Genomic DNA, 13,612 nt, shown 5'->3' on the forward strand with positions numbered 1-13,612 from the left:
AATCATTTATGCTATTTGTTGAAAAAAAAACATAAATATGATTGATAATGTTTCTCTTCAAAATATTTTTAGTGTAAATATTTTCTTAACAAAAAAATTGAGAGATTAATCTATCTAAGTATTTTTAGATTCTTTAAAAGTATTTTTTGAATTTTATTAAATATCTAATTTTTCTTCGAAAACACATCAAATAAGATTCTATTAAACACAATTTATAAGTGATTATTTTTTAAAAAAGATTTCTAATAAAAACACTTCTACCGAACGAAAAAAATTCTTAATCATTAATTCCAAATTTATCAATATTTAAAAAACTTTGGAAGAGATGTTTTCCTAATGGCAATCTAGAAATATATTTTTATTTAATTAAAATTTAAAAATATCTATAAAAAGGGATAGTACGTAGAAAAATTTTGTAAAAATATTGGTGTATGATCATGCGATGAGAACAACCACTATTATTGTAAGTTATATTTTGTTTTTAAGGAAATAAATGAAGGCAAAACCAAAGTTGATAACGTTGAGCAAAAGTAATTCCACGCTGGCGTTGGACCTGGTCCACTTGTAACCGTATCGTTCTACAAATCTACAAAGGGCAATCCCAGGAAGGCACCGTGTAGGTGAAACTTCCACGTAAGTAGGGGTGAAAAGGTAATTGTGTTCAAAACAGCGTGAAATGTTCTGGAAGCCACCAAGATAAAAAGGCCACGCAAGCACGCAAGGGAGATTCTAACCAGGTCCGCAGCAGCGATAACAGTACGCAAGAAAAAGGTAAACCCAGATTCCAATCCTCGACTCTGTTTTTGTTTTTTTTTTTGTTTCTTTTTTTGTGAATTTTTTGTTCTGTGTTTTATTTGATCTGATCTCTGTGCATAGTTTTTCCATGGAATTGGAAATTTGTTGATTTGCTAGGATTATTATAATATTTTTTTTTTCTATCTGTTTGGATCTCTACTCCGTTTGGTTCCCGAGAAAGGAAAGGAAAGGCAAGGAAAGGAAAGGAAAGGAAAAGAAAGTTATGAATATCATGTTTCGTGTTGGTTTTGTTTTGAACATGTGGGAGACGCAACGAGCTTGATCGTGGTGTTCATCGTTGTTGACTGTAGGAATGAATGAAAATCTGAGGTTTCGGGATTTTGATTGATTTTTTTTTTTTGTTTTTTTCTGGGATCAATCTGTACGTTGGTCTTTTGATTTTTTTTTTTTCATATGTTTGGCTCTGGATGGAGATTAAGTAAAAGATAAGGAAGGAAAATTTTGAGTCTTACTCTTTGTTTTCGAGAAAAATTGTGTTCTCATATTTTAAAGAAACGGACTATATGCTTAGATGGTTGTGTATGTGTAAATGAAAAGTTGAAGGTAAATAATTTGTATTTCTGGTACTTTCTTGTGTTTTCTCGGCTACCAGATTAGTGTTTTTTAATATTTCCTCCGTTTGGTTCTAGAGAAACTTCAAGATTTTGATTTATTTTATTTTAGCGTCTTCTCATTGTGTTATTTTTAGTTTTATAAATTAATTTTTATGAAAATATGAATGCATAAATTTGAATTTTAATAGATTTCCTGGTCATAAATGATCCTGTTTTTGCCTCAAATGGGGGTTTGAGTCACCTCAGATTATCAACTGGTTTATAATAATTTAATTCTTACTACTATCAAGCCATGCTTGAGCTCTGTTCTTGTAAACAAAAATAAAATAAAAATAAAGTAGAAATTAAAAAAAGAAAATTGAAAATGTAACTTGTACATAGTTGGTTCATAATTATTCCTTTCTCTCTTTTTCTTCCTGTATTGAAGGGAAATGAATGAAGCGTTAAAAACATTAAAAAGATGTGAAGTATAAGAAAGAGATTAACATAAGTATTGAATGATAGATTTTAAGAACGGAATAAGATTTTATAAAATTTTTGTTTTTTGTTTTATTTTGTTTTGCTTTTTTATTTATTGTTGGCGGGTAGGCAATATTCACTTAAGGGCCAAAGAGATCCCTTCTTGGCTACAATTTTTCATACCATTGTTTGAGACTTCTATGTCACCTGGACTTTTGTCCTCATCTTTTTCACAAACCAATGTGGTTCAGAATGCTTGAGTGTCTTTTAGTTTCCATTTTTGTTTATTAGTCATACACATATGCATGCGCATATTGTTCTGTAGAACACTTGGATAATACTTGATTCTCTAATTCTTCAATTGATGGGAGGGGATAGACTTGCTATATTAATAGCGATGTGCCATATTAGACCTCTAATTCTAGAAAAGAAAAATGTGAAAGTTTCATCATGGTTTGCCACATCACTATTGTTCTCCTTGTCATTGATCAATGCACATTAGGAATTTACTTGTTCAGTCAATAGGTCGTGAAATGTGGACATGTATCTATTTGAGTGGCATGTTATCTAGCATCACATGCCCCTTTGATCGAGCGTTGTGATATTCCAATCACCAAGGCTTTGTGATTTTGAAAATTATTAGTTACTATTAGAAAACATAACCTTCTTTTCTTGGAGATCAATACCTAAAGTTTGTGATGATGCCTTAGATTCATGCTCTTGCTCCAACCATAACTCTTGTTCTCCAGTTTATTTATGGTACTATTTTTCTTTCACAAGGTCTTATGTATCATGCTTTGTATCTCATGGTTATTGATCCAAGTTGCTTCATGTACCCTTGCTAGTTCTGCCTTTCATTTTTAGTATGGTCAATACCATCTGCATCATGTAATTAAGTTGTGTTGCCTCCTACTTAGTGTACTTTCTGGTAAAGCTTATTGCTTAGTATTTAGTTTGGTATGGGATTTTTGAGCTGATGCTCTCTGCTGTGGTATAACAGGTTATATCAACAATTGTTTGCTGAATTGGATGACATACATTGGGTTTGGTTTGGTTTGGTCTCCCAGCCTCCCCAATTTGTTTTGGTCTTCTCTCTATGTTTTTTTCTCCCTTTCGCAATTGCTTTTCCTTTCTCCATTGTTTGTTGCTATGAAATATATGACTTTTGCATCAAGCATTTTTTTAATAGACAAAAGTTTGTATTAAGAAGCACCAAAAAAGGGGGTGCCCCCAATGTCTACAGGCAGTATACACAAAAAAACAACCCAAGCACCAGAAAAGAAAGAAGAAACCTAGAAAAGAGCAAGACTAACACCATAAAGAGACTTCAGAAAATTCAGATGCGGGGGAATCTCCAAGTCCAGCAACTATTTGGACCACTCCACAAGGGATCTGAAAAAGAGAACCCTCAGCCTTTGGTCCAACAATTCTTCGTCTTTGAAAATCCTTCGGTTGCACTCTCCCCAAATACACCAAAATAGACAAATTGGAGCCAGTTGCCAAATTGCTCTTTTTTTCTTCCCTAGTCCCTTGAATTTCCATTCTAGGAGAAGATTTTTCACTGAAGCCGGGAACACCCAAACCAAACCAAAAGTTGTTAACAACAATATCCAAAGTTGTCTTGTCCTATCACAATGAATCGAAATATGATCAACTGACTTTTCACTATCTTTACAAAGACTACATCTATTAACCAAGGACCATCCCCTCTTTATCAACATATCTACAGTTAATATCTTCCCCCACACTGCTTTCCAAAAAAAAAAAAACGAGTTTTGAGAGGAGCGCCTGATCGCCAAACCTCTTTAGCTGGAAATAAAAGATTGTTCTTAGCCCTTAGAGAGATATAATAAGACTTGACACTATACTTTCCCTTCCCTTCATGTTTCCAAATTAAAGTGTTCTCTCCTTCTTGCACTTTTGAAGAAGAGACGTGTTCCAAAAACCAAGACACCTCCTCTAACTCCTAATCTTGGAAGGGTCTTCTAAAAGACACCTCCCAACATCCACCTCCACCCCCTCCCATACCCCATAAATGTGCCATCGTTGCATTCTTGTGGGAAGAAAGCCTTAATAGAGTTGGGTAAACATCCTTAAACTTAATCTCCCCAACCCAACTATCCCACCAAAATCTTGTGCATCTACCGTTTCCAATTCAGATGTTGGTTCTAAGAGTGAACTTTCCCCAACCTTTTCTAATGTCTTTCCAAAGACTTAGCCTCTAAGAATCCCTCACCTCTTTAGTGGTCTAACACCCTTCCACCTCCCAAAATTTTCCGAAAATGACTTTTCTCCAAAGGCATTCCCTCTCAAGGGAGAATCTCCATAGCCATTTGCCTAACAAGGCTTGATTAAGACCCTCAAGTGCCTTAACCCCAATCCTCCATGCTTCTTATCCTTACAAGCCTCCACCCAATTTACCAAGTGAAACTTCCTCCTCTCTTCCGTATCCTCCCAAAAAAAGTTCCTTTGAATTCTCTCTAATCTGGTTCTCACTTTCTTAGGGATTACAAAGAGCCACATAAAATAGATCGGGAGGCTTGAGAGAGTACTTTTAATAAGGACGAGTCTTCCTCTTGTGGATAGATACTATTTTTTCCACGCAGCCAATTTCCTCTTGAATCTCTCCTCTATTACATCCCAAACACCAATTGATCTATGTGGGGCTCCAAGTGGTAAACCTAGATAAGAAGTAGGAAATCTCCTCACTTTGCATCCAAACAGGACAACAACTCTGTCCACATCCTCCATACTCCCTATTGGAATGATTTCACTTTTTTGCAGATTTATCTCAAGTCTTGAAACCAACTCAAAGCAAGTGACAATTCATTTTCAATATTTCAGTTGGTCTTCATCATCCTCGTAGAAAAGGAAAGTATCATTTGCGAATAATAAATGAGAAACTTGAACCCCTTCTCCCCCTCTACCTTCTAACTTAACACCCCTAATAAAACCTCCCTCCTCAGCCTTAGCAATTAATTTGCTGAAAGCTTTCATAATCAACACAAATAGGTAAGGTGAGAGTAGGTCCCCTTGCCTCAGCCCCCTGTGTTGAGAAAAAATTTGTGGGAGTGTCATTAACTAAAACAGCCATTCTTACAGTAGAAATGCAATAGAGGATCCATTGTCTCCATTTGGGGCCAAAACCCATTTTCTCTAAAACCGAAAGAAGGAAATTCCAGTTTACATTGTCGTAAGCTTTTTCTATATCCAACTTGCAGATGAGCCCTACATTAGACCTTTGTTTCCATGAGTCGATTGCCTTATTTGCTACCAAGGCTGCATCCAGAATCTGTCTACCCCCCACAAAAGCATTTTGGTTGTTCGACACCACTTTGTCAATCATCCTCTTCAATCTACTAGCTAGGACTTTTGCAAGAATTTTGTAGAGAGCCCCCACAAGACTAATTGGCCTAAAATCTGATATGTCCCCTGCCCCTCCTTTCTTTGGGATGAGGATTAAAAAGGTTGCATTGAGGCTACTAACTACGACATTCTACGAATGGAATTCCTCTAATACCTGCATCACTTCCCCACCTACTATAGGCTAGCAAAACTTCTAGAAAGCCAACAAGAACCCATCTAGCCCTAGCGCCTTATCACCCCCCAATTCTGACAATGCTTTGGTCATCTCAGCCTCTAAAAACGGACCCTCCAATCCCTCATTATCCATGGCGTCAATCCTCATAAATAACTCTGAATCCACATCAGGTCTTCTCACTTGGGGTTCTTCAAACAAAGCTTTGAAGTAGGAACCAATCCCCTCTTTAAGCTCCTCCTCTTTTTCCACACGAACCCCCCCCAACGGTAAGGCTGTTGATAAAGTTTCCTCTTCTCCTTTCATTAGCCATGCGATGAAAAACCTTGTGTTATTATCCCCTTCCTTCAGCCAGAGGGCCCTTGATTTTTGCCTCCAAGAGGTTTCTTCTAGGATGGCTAAATGACTATACTCATCTTTTGCTGACCTTCGACTTCTCCTATCCTCATCAGAGAGGGGTCTTAGCCTTTCAGCATTATCCCAGTAGCTTATCTGCTCTAAAGCAGCATCCTTCCTAGCTGAAACATTTCCAAGCACCTCTTTATTCCACTTCTTTAGGTCGATTTTCAAAGCTTGTAATTTCTTGGCAAGCACAAAGCTAGGACTGCCCCTGAAATTGCAAGTTTGCCACCATTCTTTAATTCTATCCTCAAAGCCTTCAACCCTCAACCACATGTTTTCAAATCTAAATGGATCCTTTTCTCACTCCTCTGCGATCTAAGAAAATGGGGCAGTGATCAGAGACGGGTCTCGGCAGCAAAAGTTGTTTCGCCTCAGAAACAAGATCCTCCCAGTTGCCAGAGAATAAGTGGTCCAACCAAGCCTTGAGCAAGCCACCGTGCCCTCCACTCCCACTGTAACCTCCTCCCCCCAGAGGTGGGTCTACAAGCATTTTCACATTCATCAAATCCATCATTTGTTGTTAAGGCTTTGTATTTTCCAGATTATGGAATTGTATTCCAGGGCTTACGTTAAAATTAGTTTACTTGGGAGAGATTTGTTTTTATGACAACTGAAAAAGATAGGTTGCGCTAGGGATCAGTGGCTTTTGTTTCTATCCATCTTTAAAAAGTTACTTTACAGGTTAAATTAGAGGAAATTAAGAGGGTAACTCCAAAATTTATACCAACAGGGTCGACAAGGCTGTTTAATTGCACTTCAGGTCTTATTTAAGGTTACTCCTTTTTCTGTTCCTAGATTTATATCAATAATAAAAGATCTGGGAACAACTATGAATTCATGTTGCTTCATTCTGGAACATATTTTGGGTTGGAAATGTCTGATTTTGATAGTGAAGAAAGATATTCCACATGAAAGATGACCCACTTGTAGGATTTCCTACTTGACCTGACTAATTTATGTGTTGCTAACTGTCTAGATAAAAAATTTCTTTCTGCCTCCTTAAGATATAATTTTTTTTTTTTTTGATAGACAAGACCTAAGATATAATATGAGTCCTTAATTTCTTAGAGGACCAAAAGGCCCAATTTATGTTTGTGCAGATGTTGGAGGCATAGCAGTTGGTATATACCTTGTAGTGAGGTTGACTGAAGGTTTTTCTTTTCTTTTATTTGTTGTATTTCCCTTTGTTGTCTTCAATTTCTCTGACAGAATCTATGTTTGAATCAGGAGGGGGGACTTAACATTTGATGGATAACAAAGCACCTGGCCAGGAGGGTTCTTTGGAGCTAGCCCGTGAGTTGCTCATTGCAATCTCTTATTGCACACCAGAAAAGGTTCTTAGTCTGAATTGTACACCTGCAGATTTTAATGTTGCAAATGGGGTTGTACTGACTGATGGTGATGGAGCTGAGAAGTTCAGGTCTAAACTGATTTCAATTTCCTATGCACAGTCGCCAGATAGTAAAGTGTTACCAGTTGATTAAGCAACCTGAAAGGTTTGTTAGGACAAGTTAAATTTCATGAATAACTCTTGGAAAAGGCTCTTACGGTTTGTTGTGTGTGAGACCTTATACTGTATGCTGGTGTAACAGTTTGTTGGCTAATTGTCCCTATGCTACAGAGTTCAGTTACATTTGTAAATGTATGGTCTGGTTGGCTTTGGAGACTATATAAATGGAATTTGGTGCAATATTCTTACTTATTCTATTGCTTTGTACTGTTCATTTCCCAGAAACAAAAATAAGTGGAATTTGGTCCAACTTTTGGTCCACTGCATATAATTCAGATAAACAAGTTACTACATTATGTTGTATTATATTTTTTTAAGTCTAGCAGGAACTTCGGGGGTTCCCATCCTTCTCTTTTCCAACACTTTCGTCTTTTCTGATATATTTTTGCATCTGCAACTTGAGCCTTTGTCAATGTAAGGTTGACCGAACAGTGGTTAATTGTTTATAATTTGGGCTTTGATATCAGATGGAAACTTTCAGCATGTCAGACCAACCTGTTCTTCATTTAGTTGGTGTTGCTTTTGGTGTCAAAAACTTGTTTGTGAGTTGCTTGTATGTGTTGGCCGTCCATCTTGATGTTTTAGGTACTGTCAGTTTGGGAGTTCAACTGAATTTAAAAGTTTTCTTTTTTATTTTCTGGCAGCTAATGTTACCCTTGTTCTGTGCATCCATCCATGGATTAGGTCTAGCATTGGTGACAGATATGGCATTGGGTTTAAATTGTGTTTACTTATTACAAATATGAATTAGTACGAGAGAATAGGAATTTTCTTGGATGAAAGGTTGGTATTATTGCTTTTTCCGCGCTTTTTTATCACAAGTGCAGTCAATCATAATAAATGAAGTGCGAACTGGGGTGGGGTGGCCAGTCTCTTCATACTGCATGTGGCAGGATCAAATCCTCATCCTTCGGGTTTCCTTCCAAACCAATGGAACCACAATTCTTTATTTTGACATGCCATTCAACACAGCAATTTCCTCTGCATAACCATACAACATTTCCCGTTTCCTGTCCTGTCGATACATTGGAAATGCGGAGAGCATTGAGCCTATTCTTTCTTTTTCCGTCTGGTGTGCTCCTTTTGGGTCGGGAGGTGGGAATCAGGACGAGACCTTCAAGAAATGCTTCCCATGTCTCGTGTTGGATGGTTCCAAACTGGGAGAACGAAAGACGTTGCTACAATCTCCCATTGCTTGGTGTTTAATATCCACTGTTTTTTTTTAGATCAAGAAGAGTGTAGGAAGGGGGTGGTAGTCAAGAATTTTTGTCACTTCCTTTGCATCCTTTGTAGACAATTGAAAGAGACCGCACCCACTAGTTGGAAGGCTTGAAGCCCGGTTCTGAAAATTGGTTTGTCAGCTTCCTCCAAGATTTGGATAGGATAACATCCACAACACAACCAGCAAAGGGGAGTGAGAATTTGGATAACATCCCTCGAATGGGCAGTCCCGCCGATTACCAGTGAGAAAAATAACATATATAATTTCAGTTATAAATTAAAAAGGAAAGGAAAACTTAGTAAATTAAAGTTACAAATTGAAAGTAACTTTTTAATTTAGTAAACTAAAGTCATTTTTTTCATTTTTATTTTAACCTTCCACAACTCGTCATATAAGCATATAATTTGATCTTATTTATTTATATCTTGATTCATATATTTATACAATTATACCTTCATTCAATGATTTAAATTTTATCATATATTTTTATGATCGAGATTATAAGTTTAACAAGTACTAAATCAATATCTAGTATTTTCCTATGTAAGTTCAATGGGTGCTAAATGGATATCCTTGCAAAAGTTCCAAAGCTGTCATCACTACCTTCATAAACAAGGAAAGTATTGAAGGAAGAAAAAAAAAATTAAAGAAAATATTTTTTTCATATTTTGTTTTGCTATGGAAAATAGAAAAGAAAATCAAATATAATTAAAATTATTTTAAAAAATCTTTATTTTTCAATTATTAAATTTTTATATAAAAGAGTTACATGTGAAAAAAATTTGAAGTAATATATTAAAATAATTTATAAATTTTAAATCTATTTTTTATTTTCTTTCTACTTTTTCCCTCTATTTTCTTTCTCATACATTCTTCTTTAAACTTTTCGAGAACCAAACATAACCTTAGTGTGCTCTTGTATTGTGGTGTATTAATAATCAATATTACTCTCTCCTCCATCCTAAATTTCATTATGGCTTTAATTCACAGGGCTTGTTCAGCCCCTTTGCAAAATAATAATAATAATAATAATAATAATAATGAGCATTCTAAATGGACAAAGGTAATTTGGTTAAAAGGGGCAAAATAAGTTGGTACTTGAAAAAATAATCCTACCTTTTTAAAACCTAATAAATAACTTTTTATTGACTAAATTACCCCTGAAAAAAATTAAAAGAGAAACCTTTTAAATTCAAAAAAACAAAAAGGAGGAGAAAGAGAGCAGGACTAAGAATTCTTCTCTCTTGAATGATCTTTTTTTTTATTATTATTATTCGTATTGTTGTTGATTCTCTATCTAAAAGGTTATTAGAAATTTTCAAGTGTTAGAAATGTTAGGTAAGCCACCAAATGGGCTTTTAATTTGCTTGGAAATAGCCTATTTCACATTAATGAACCATATTTATGGGCAAACATGTGGTATTCACCTATGGTGAAAAAACAGGCTGAAATGTGAAGAGAGAAAAGTGCAGTCCTGAAGGCCAATATTGACCTTAACTAAGTCAACATAAGTCGGTTCAAGAAGAGCTTTCAGACAAAAAGCACTTATTAAAATTTCTAATGTGGACAATCTTCTTCCTCACATAATGTCATACATTCCTCTGGATGAACTACCAGGCTTCACCTTCATCATCCCTCTCTCTCATATGGGCTTCAGCTGATCTTCCTCAAAAAAGCAGAGGAAAACAGAGCTTCCAACTGATAACTAGCAAGGCAAGGCAGAGGAAAACGGAAGAAAAGAAAAGAAAATTTTCGTTCCTCAAGAAACATTTGAAAATTTTCAGTTGATTACAGAACATATAACACATTTTTGGAAGGAAAACATGTAGAATAAGTCAAGTTTATATACTAAGACTATTCAATCTTCCAAGGAAAATCACTGATGGTTATACATGATGGTATAACATGCCATATGATAGAAGTCTCATCCTCAATGTTTATTTTGACATGATTTTCTGATTGTCATGGAATTCAGCACAGAAATTTCCTCTGCTGTTTAACGTATTCCGAGTGTGTGGACTGAAGCCTTAGACCTATACTGTATCTTACTTGTTGTCTTCTCTTTTTCGATTGTAAAGTTGGAATTGGAATGGGAGCATATTAGAAAAGTTGTTGCCATCATTTTGTGTCTTGTTGGATTTCCACCATTTCTATTTTAGTTCAAAAAGCATATAGAAAGTGGTAGTGAAGAATTTAGGTTTGATATGCTGAGAACATGTTGGATCTCCTAACCCTTTTGGTGATTTACATAAATGAGCATTATCACTTGTATTGGCTCTTAGTTAGGTATTGCATAATGTTGTAGGTCCCATCTCCAGATCAGAGACCTAAAAAACAGGAGACCTTTTTTTTACCCTTTTTTCTCTACTAGTATAGGCCTCTCTTGTTGAAAAACAAGTTGTGTTCTGTCTTCAGGGTTGTTTGATCTCAGAAATCCAGTTCCTGGAGATTGATCATTCTCTTTTGAGAACAAAAACTCTGGATATGGGATTGAAGCTAAGATGGCTGTTGATTTTGGGTTTAGTTTATATTTACACCGTTCGTGCTAATGTTTGCTCAGATTATCTCTCTAAGGTATGTGTATACTAATTGGGAGATGAAATCTTATTACAGTATATTCAGCCATCATATATAATAGAACTATTACAGAAAAAATATTCATCGTCTAAATGATGGTATTAAAATGAACCTAAGTCAGCTCATATAGTATACATAATCCTAGAACAATCCTATTTATGATCCAATGATTCATACATGGAATGAGACCACTTCAACTTTCCAGGAGGCAAAAACCAATGTTGATATCAGCCGTAAGTCACTTGGATCATCTACTTATAATTATTTCCTTCACTACTCGTGTATTATGATATTTGATACATCAAGAGAATGTCTTTGGTTTCAAGGTTACACTGTAGCAAAGTGATGGATCAAGAACATTACCCGAACCCCCCAAAGAACGTAGTCCTTCTAGATGGGATGTGAGTGAAATGAATCATTTTTCTCTATTTGCTCATATTGTCTGCATACACATTTTCCTTCTTATTTTCTCCTGAATAGCAGTGAGTGTTTTTCTTTTTTTCTTTTTTGGTATTATTGTGATGATCATGTCCAAAATACCTAGATGGCACCTAAACCTACTAGAACTTGCCATAAATTCCTGAAGAATTTAGAAATCAGTTGAATGAAGAACAGTAGATGGGGTGAGATAGAAAGGAGGAATGGTTCTTGATTACATGAAGATGCAGAAATACAAAAAGGTTGAAGAACAATAAAGAAAGAAAAGATAGCAGACTTCACATAGTTGGAGCCTGCAGTTCTGAAGATATTGACCTTTAACAGCTCAAGGTAAGTCGGTTCAAGAAAAGCATACACAAAAAACATATGGAAAATTCTAATGGGCAGCATCTTCTTCCTCACAGAATTTCGTGTATTCCTTTGGACCCATCAAGGATTCCAACTCTGATGGATTACTAGGCTTCACCTTGATCATCCATCCATCTTCATATGGGCTTGAATTGATCTTCATCACACAATGCATCAACATTAGGATCCGAAAAAAGGAAAAATAATGCTTCCTTGCTTGTTGAGAAGACAGGAAAACAGAATCTCATTTGACTTACAAGAATATTGAGAAAAAATAAAAAATAAAAAAGGAAGATTCTACTTTTACCTTCTTAGAACTTTCATCAAGCAAAATTATTCTCCTAATTATTGATATCCTGTTACTTTGGTGCTAGGATAGTTTTCTTCCCTCTATTTTCTCAGCAACCAAATGGAAGTACATAATGAAAAAATAACAGGGGTTGTGAAGAGAATTACCAAACCAGGCGCTTCACTAAGCTTAGAGTTGACCTCAACAACCTCGCCAGAGATTGGGGAATTGACATCACTGGTTGCTTTCACACTTTCCACAGCTCCAAAGCCGTTTCCTTTTGAAACTGAACCACCAGGCTCTGGTAGCTCCACAAACACTACTTCTCCTAGGTGGTCCTACAACAATTTTCACACTTACACTAATAAAAAAGACCAGTCGAAAATAATCCATCAAGTGTTTGTCATTTAGCCAGGAAAGTTGCCATGAATAATTTTCAGAAACAGCATAATCAGCCTTTGTTTTCTGCAATCATTATTGTTTTTATGCTGTAACTCATTTTTCATTACTTGAAAAGACTTTTGTGTAAACTGGGTGATTCAGAAGAGTTCTGTTTAAACTGGTGGATAAGGGAGATTATGTATTGTATTGCAGGCCTGACTCCATCATCAAACATGAGGTCAAAACATTTCATTCTGAAATTCTGTGATGTTTTAAGAAGATGGGTTTCTCATCTATTTTAAAGTTTGAAAATGAATTTACATGTAAACAGCCCTATTCCCACTCGTGACAATCCCTTAATATATGGACATAAAGCAAGGAATAACCTGAGCATGATCAGTGATACCAATTGTTGCCACTGAGCCTTCATGCTTCACCCATTCATGTGAAGTTGCATACTTCAACCCATCCAAAACTGCCAAAAAAAAAAAAAAAAAGATTCAAACAGAAGCCCCCAACTGGGTCAGAAAACAATTTGGAGGTAGGGCAAAGACCCATTAAATTTGAAGAGAAGGGTACCAGAGGAAAAGCATCTTGAGAGAGAAAATGCAGGAGACACGTGAGCTTTGGAGGCACAAGAGACTCTCAGAGCATTAGCAGTAGAAGAAGCCCACATTCTCAGTGCCATGTTATCTTCTTTATTTTGCCTTCTCTCTTCCTGTGTCTTTGGTTGGCTCAAAGCCTCAAACCACTAAGGAGAGGAGGTGGTGGCTCCTCTCTCTTTATGTGTCTTCTGTTTTATCTTTGATGAATGGTGGCCACTGAAAGCCTCATCCTAAGACCAAATATTCAAAGACCCTCTACTTCTATGCTCTATATTCCCTTCTTGCCTTTTCTGAATTATTACTATGTGATAATATCTTATTAAACTACTGATGGAGAAAAATTAAAAATGTCCTTTCTCTATTTCTAAATATTTCTTTAAAATATTTTTTCGATCCTTCTTAATATATCTAACTATTTTTAAAACCGTCCAGCTAAATATATTCTCAAAAAACACCATACTTTTATAACAAGT

The 13,612-nt window shown here is 35.9% G+C and overlaps 1 protein-coding gene and 1 long non-coding RNA gene across 2 annotated transcripts; one reads left to right on the forward strand and one right to left on the reverse strand.

Moving 5' to 3' along the window:
• Nucleotides 1-668: 668 nt before the first annotated feature.
• On the forward strand, nt 669-7,223 carry LOC117931853. The gene is made up of 3 exons (XR_004654106.1): nt 669-771; nt 6,997-7,062; nt 7,132-7,223. It is a non-coding gene; the product is annotated as an uncharacterized LOC117931853 (long non-coding RNA).
• Nucleotides 7,224-11,678: 4,455 nt separating this feature from the next.
• Nucleotides 11,679-13,336, reverse strand: LOC117927834 (glycine cleavage system H protein, mitochondrial). The gene is made up of 4 exons (XM_034847529.1): nt 13,114-13,336; nt 12,921-13,009; nt 12,321-12,491; nt 11,679-12,021 (listed from the first exon to the last, which is right to left on the reverse strand). Exons 1-4 carry the CDS (start codon nt 13,220-13,222, stop codon nt 11,893-11,895), a joined length of 498 nt encoding a protein of 165 aa, XP_034703420.1. The 5' UTR covers nt 13,223-13,336; the 3' UTR covers nt 11,679-11,892.
• Between the last annotated feature and the right edge of the window lie 276 nt (nt 13,337-13,612).

This window comes from Vitis riparia, chromosome 2 (assembly GCF_004353265.1).
Source record: "Vitis riparia cultivar Riparia Gloire de Montpellier isolate 1030 chromosome 2, EGFV_Vit.rip_1.0, whole genome shotgun sequence".
NCBI classification, from domain to species: domain Eukaryota; kingdom Viridiplantae; phylum Streptophyta; class Magnoliopsida; order Vitales; family Vitaceae; genus Vitis; species Vitis riparia.

Excerpts from the sequence above, each read along its gene's own strand:
- LOC117927834 (XM_034847529.1), bottom strand. The coding sequence starts at position 13,222 with ATGGCACTGAGAATGTGGGCTTCTTCTACTGCTAATGCTCTGAGAGTC. Across the intron at positions 12,492-12,920 it reads GTATCACTGATCATGCTCAG|GACCACCTAGGAGAAGTAGT; the intron begins GTTATTCCTTGC and ends AAATTGTTGTAG. Across the intron at positions 12,022-12,320 it reads TTAGTGAAGCGCCTGGTTTG|ATCAATTCAAGCCCATATGA; the intron begins GTAATTCTCTTC and ends TGTGTGATGAAG.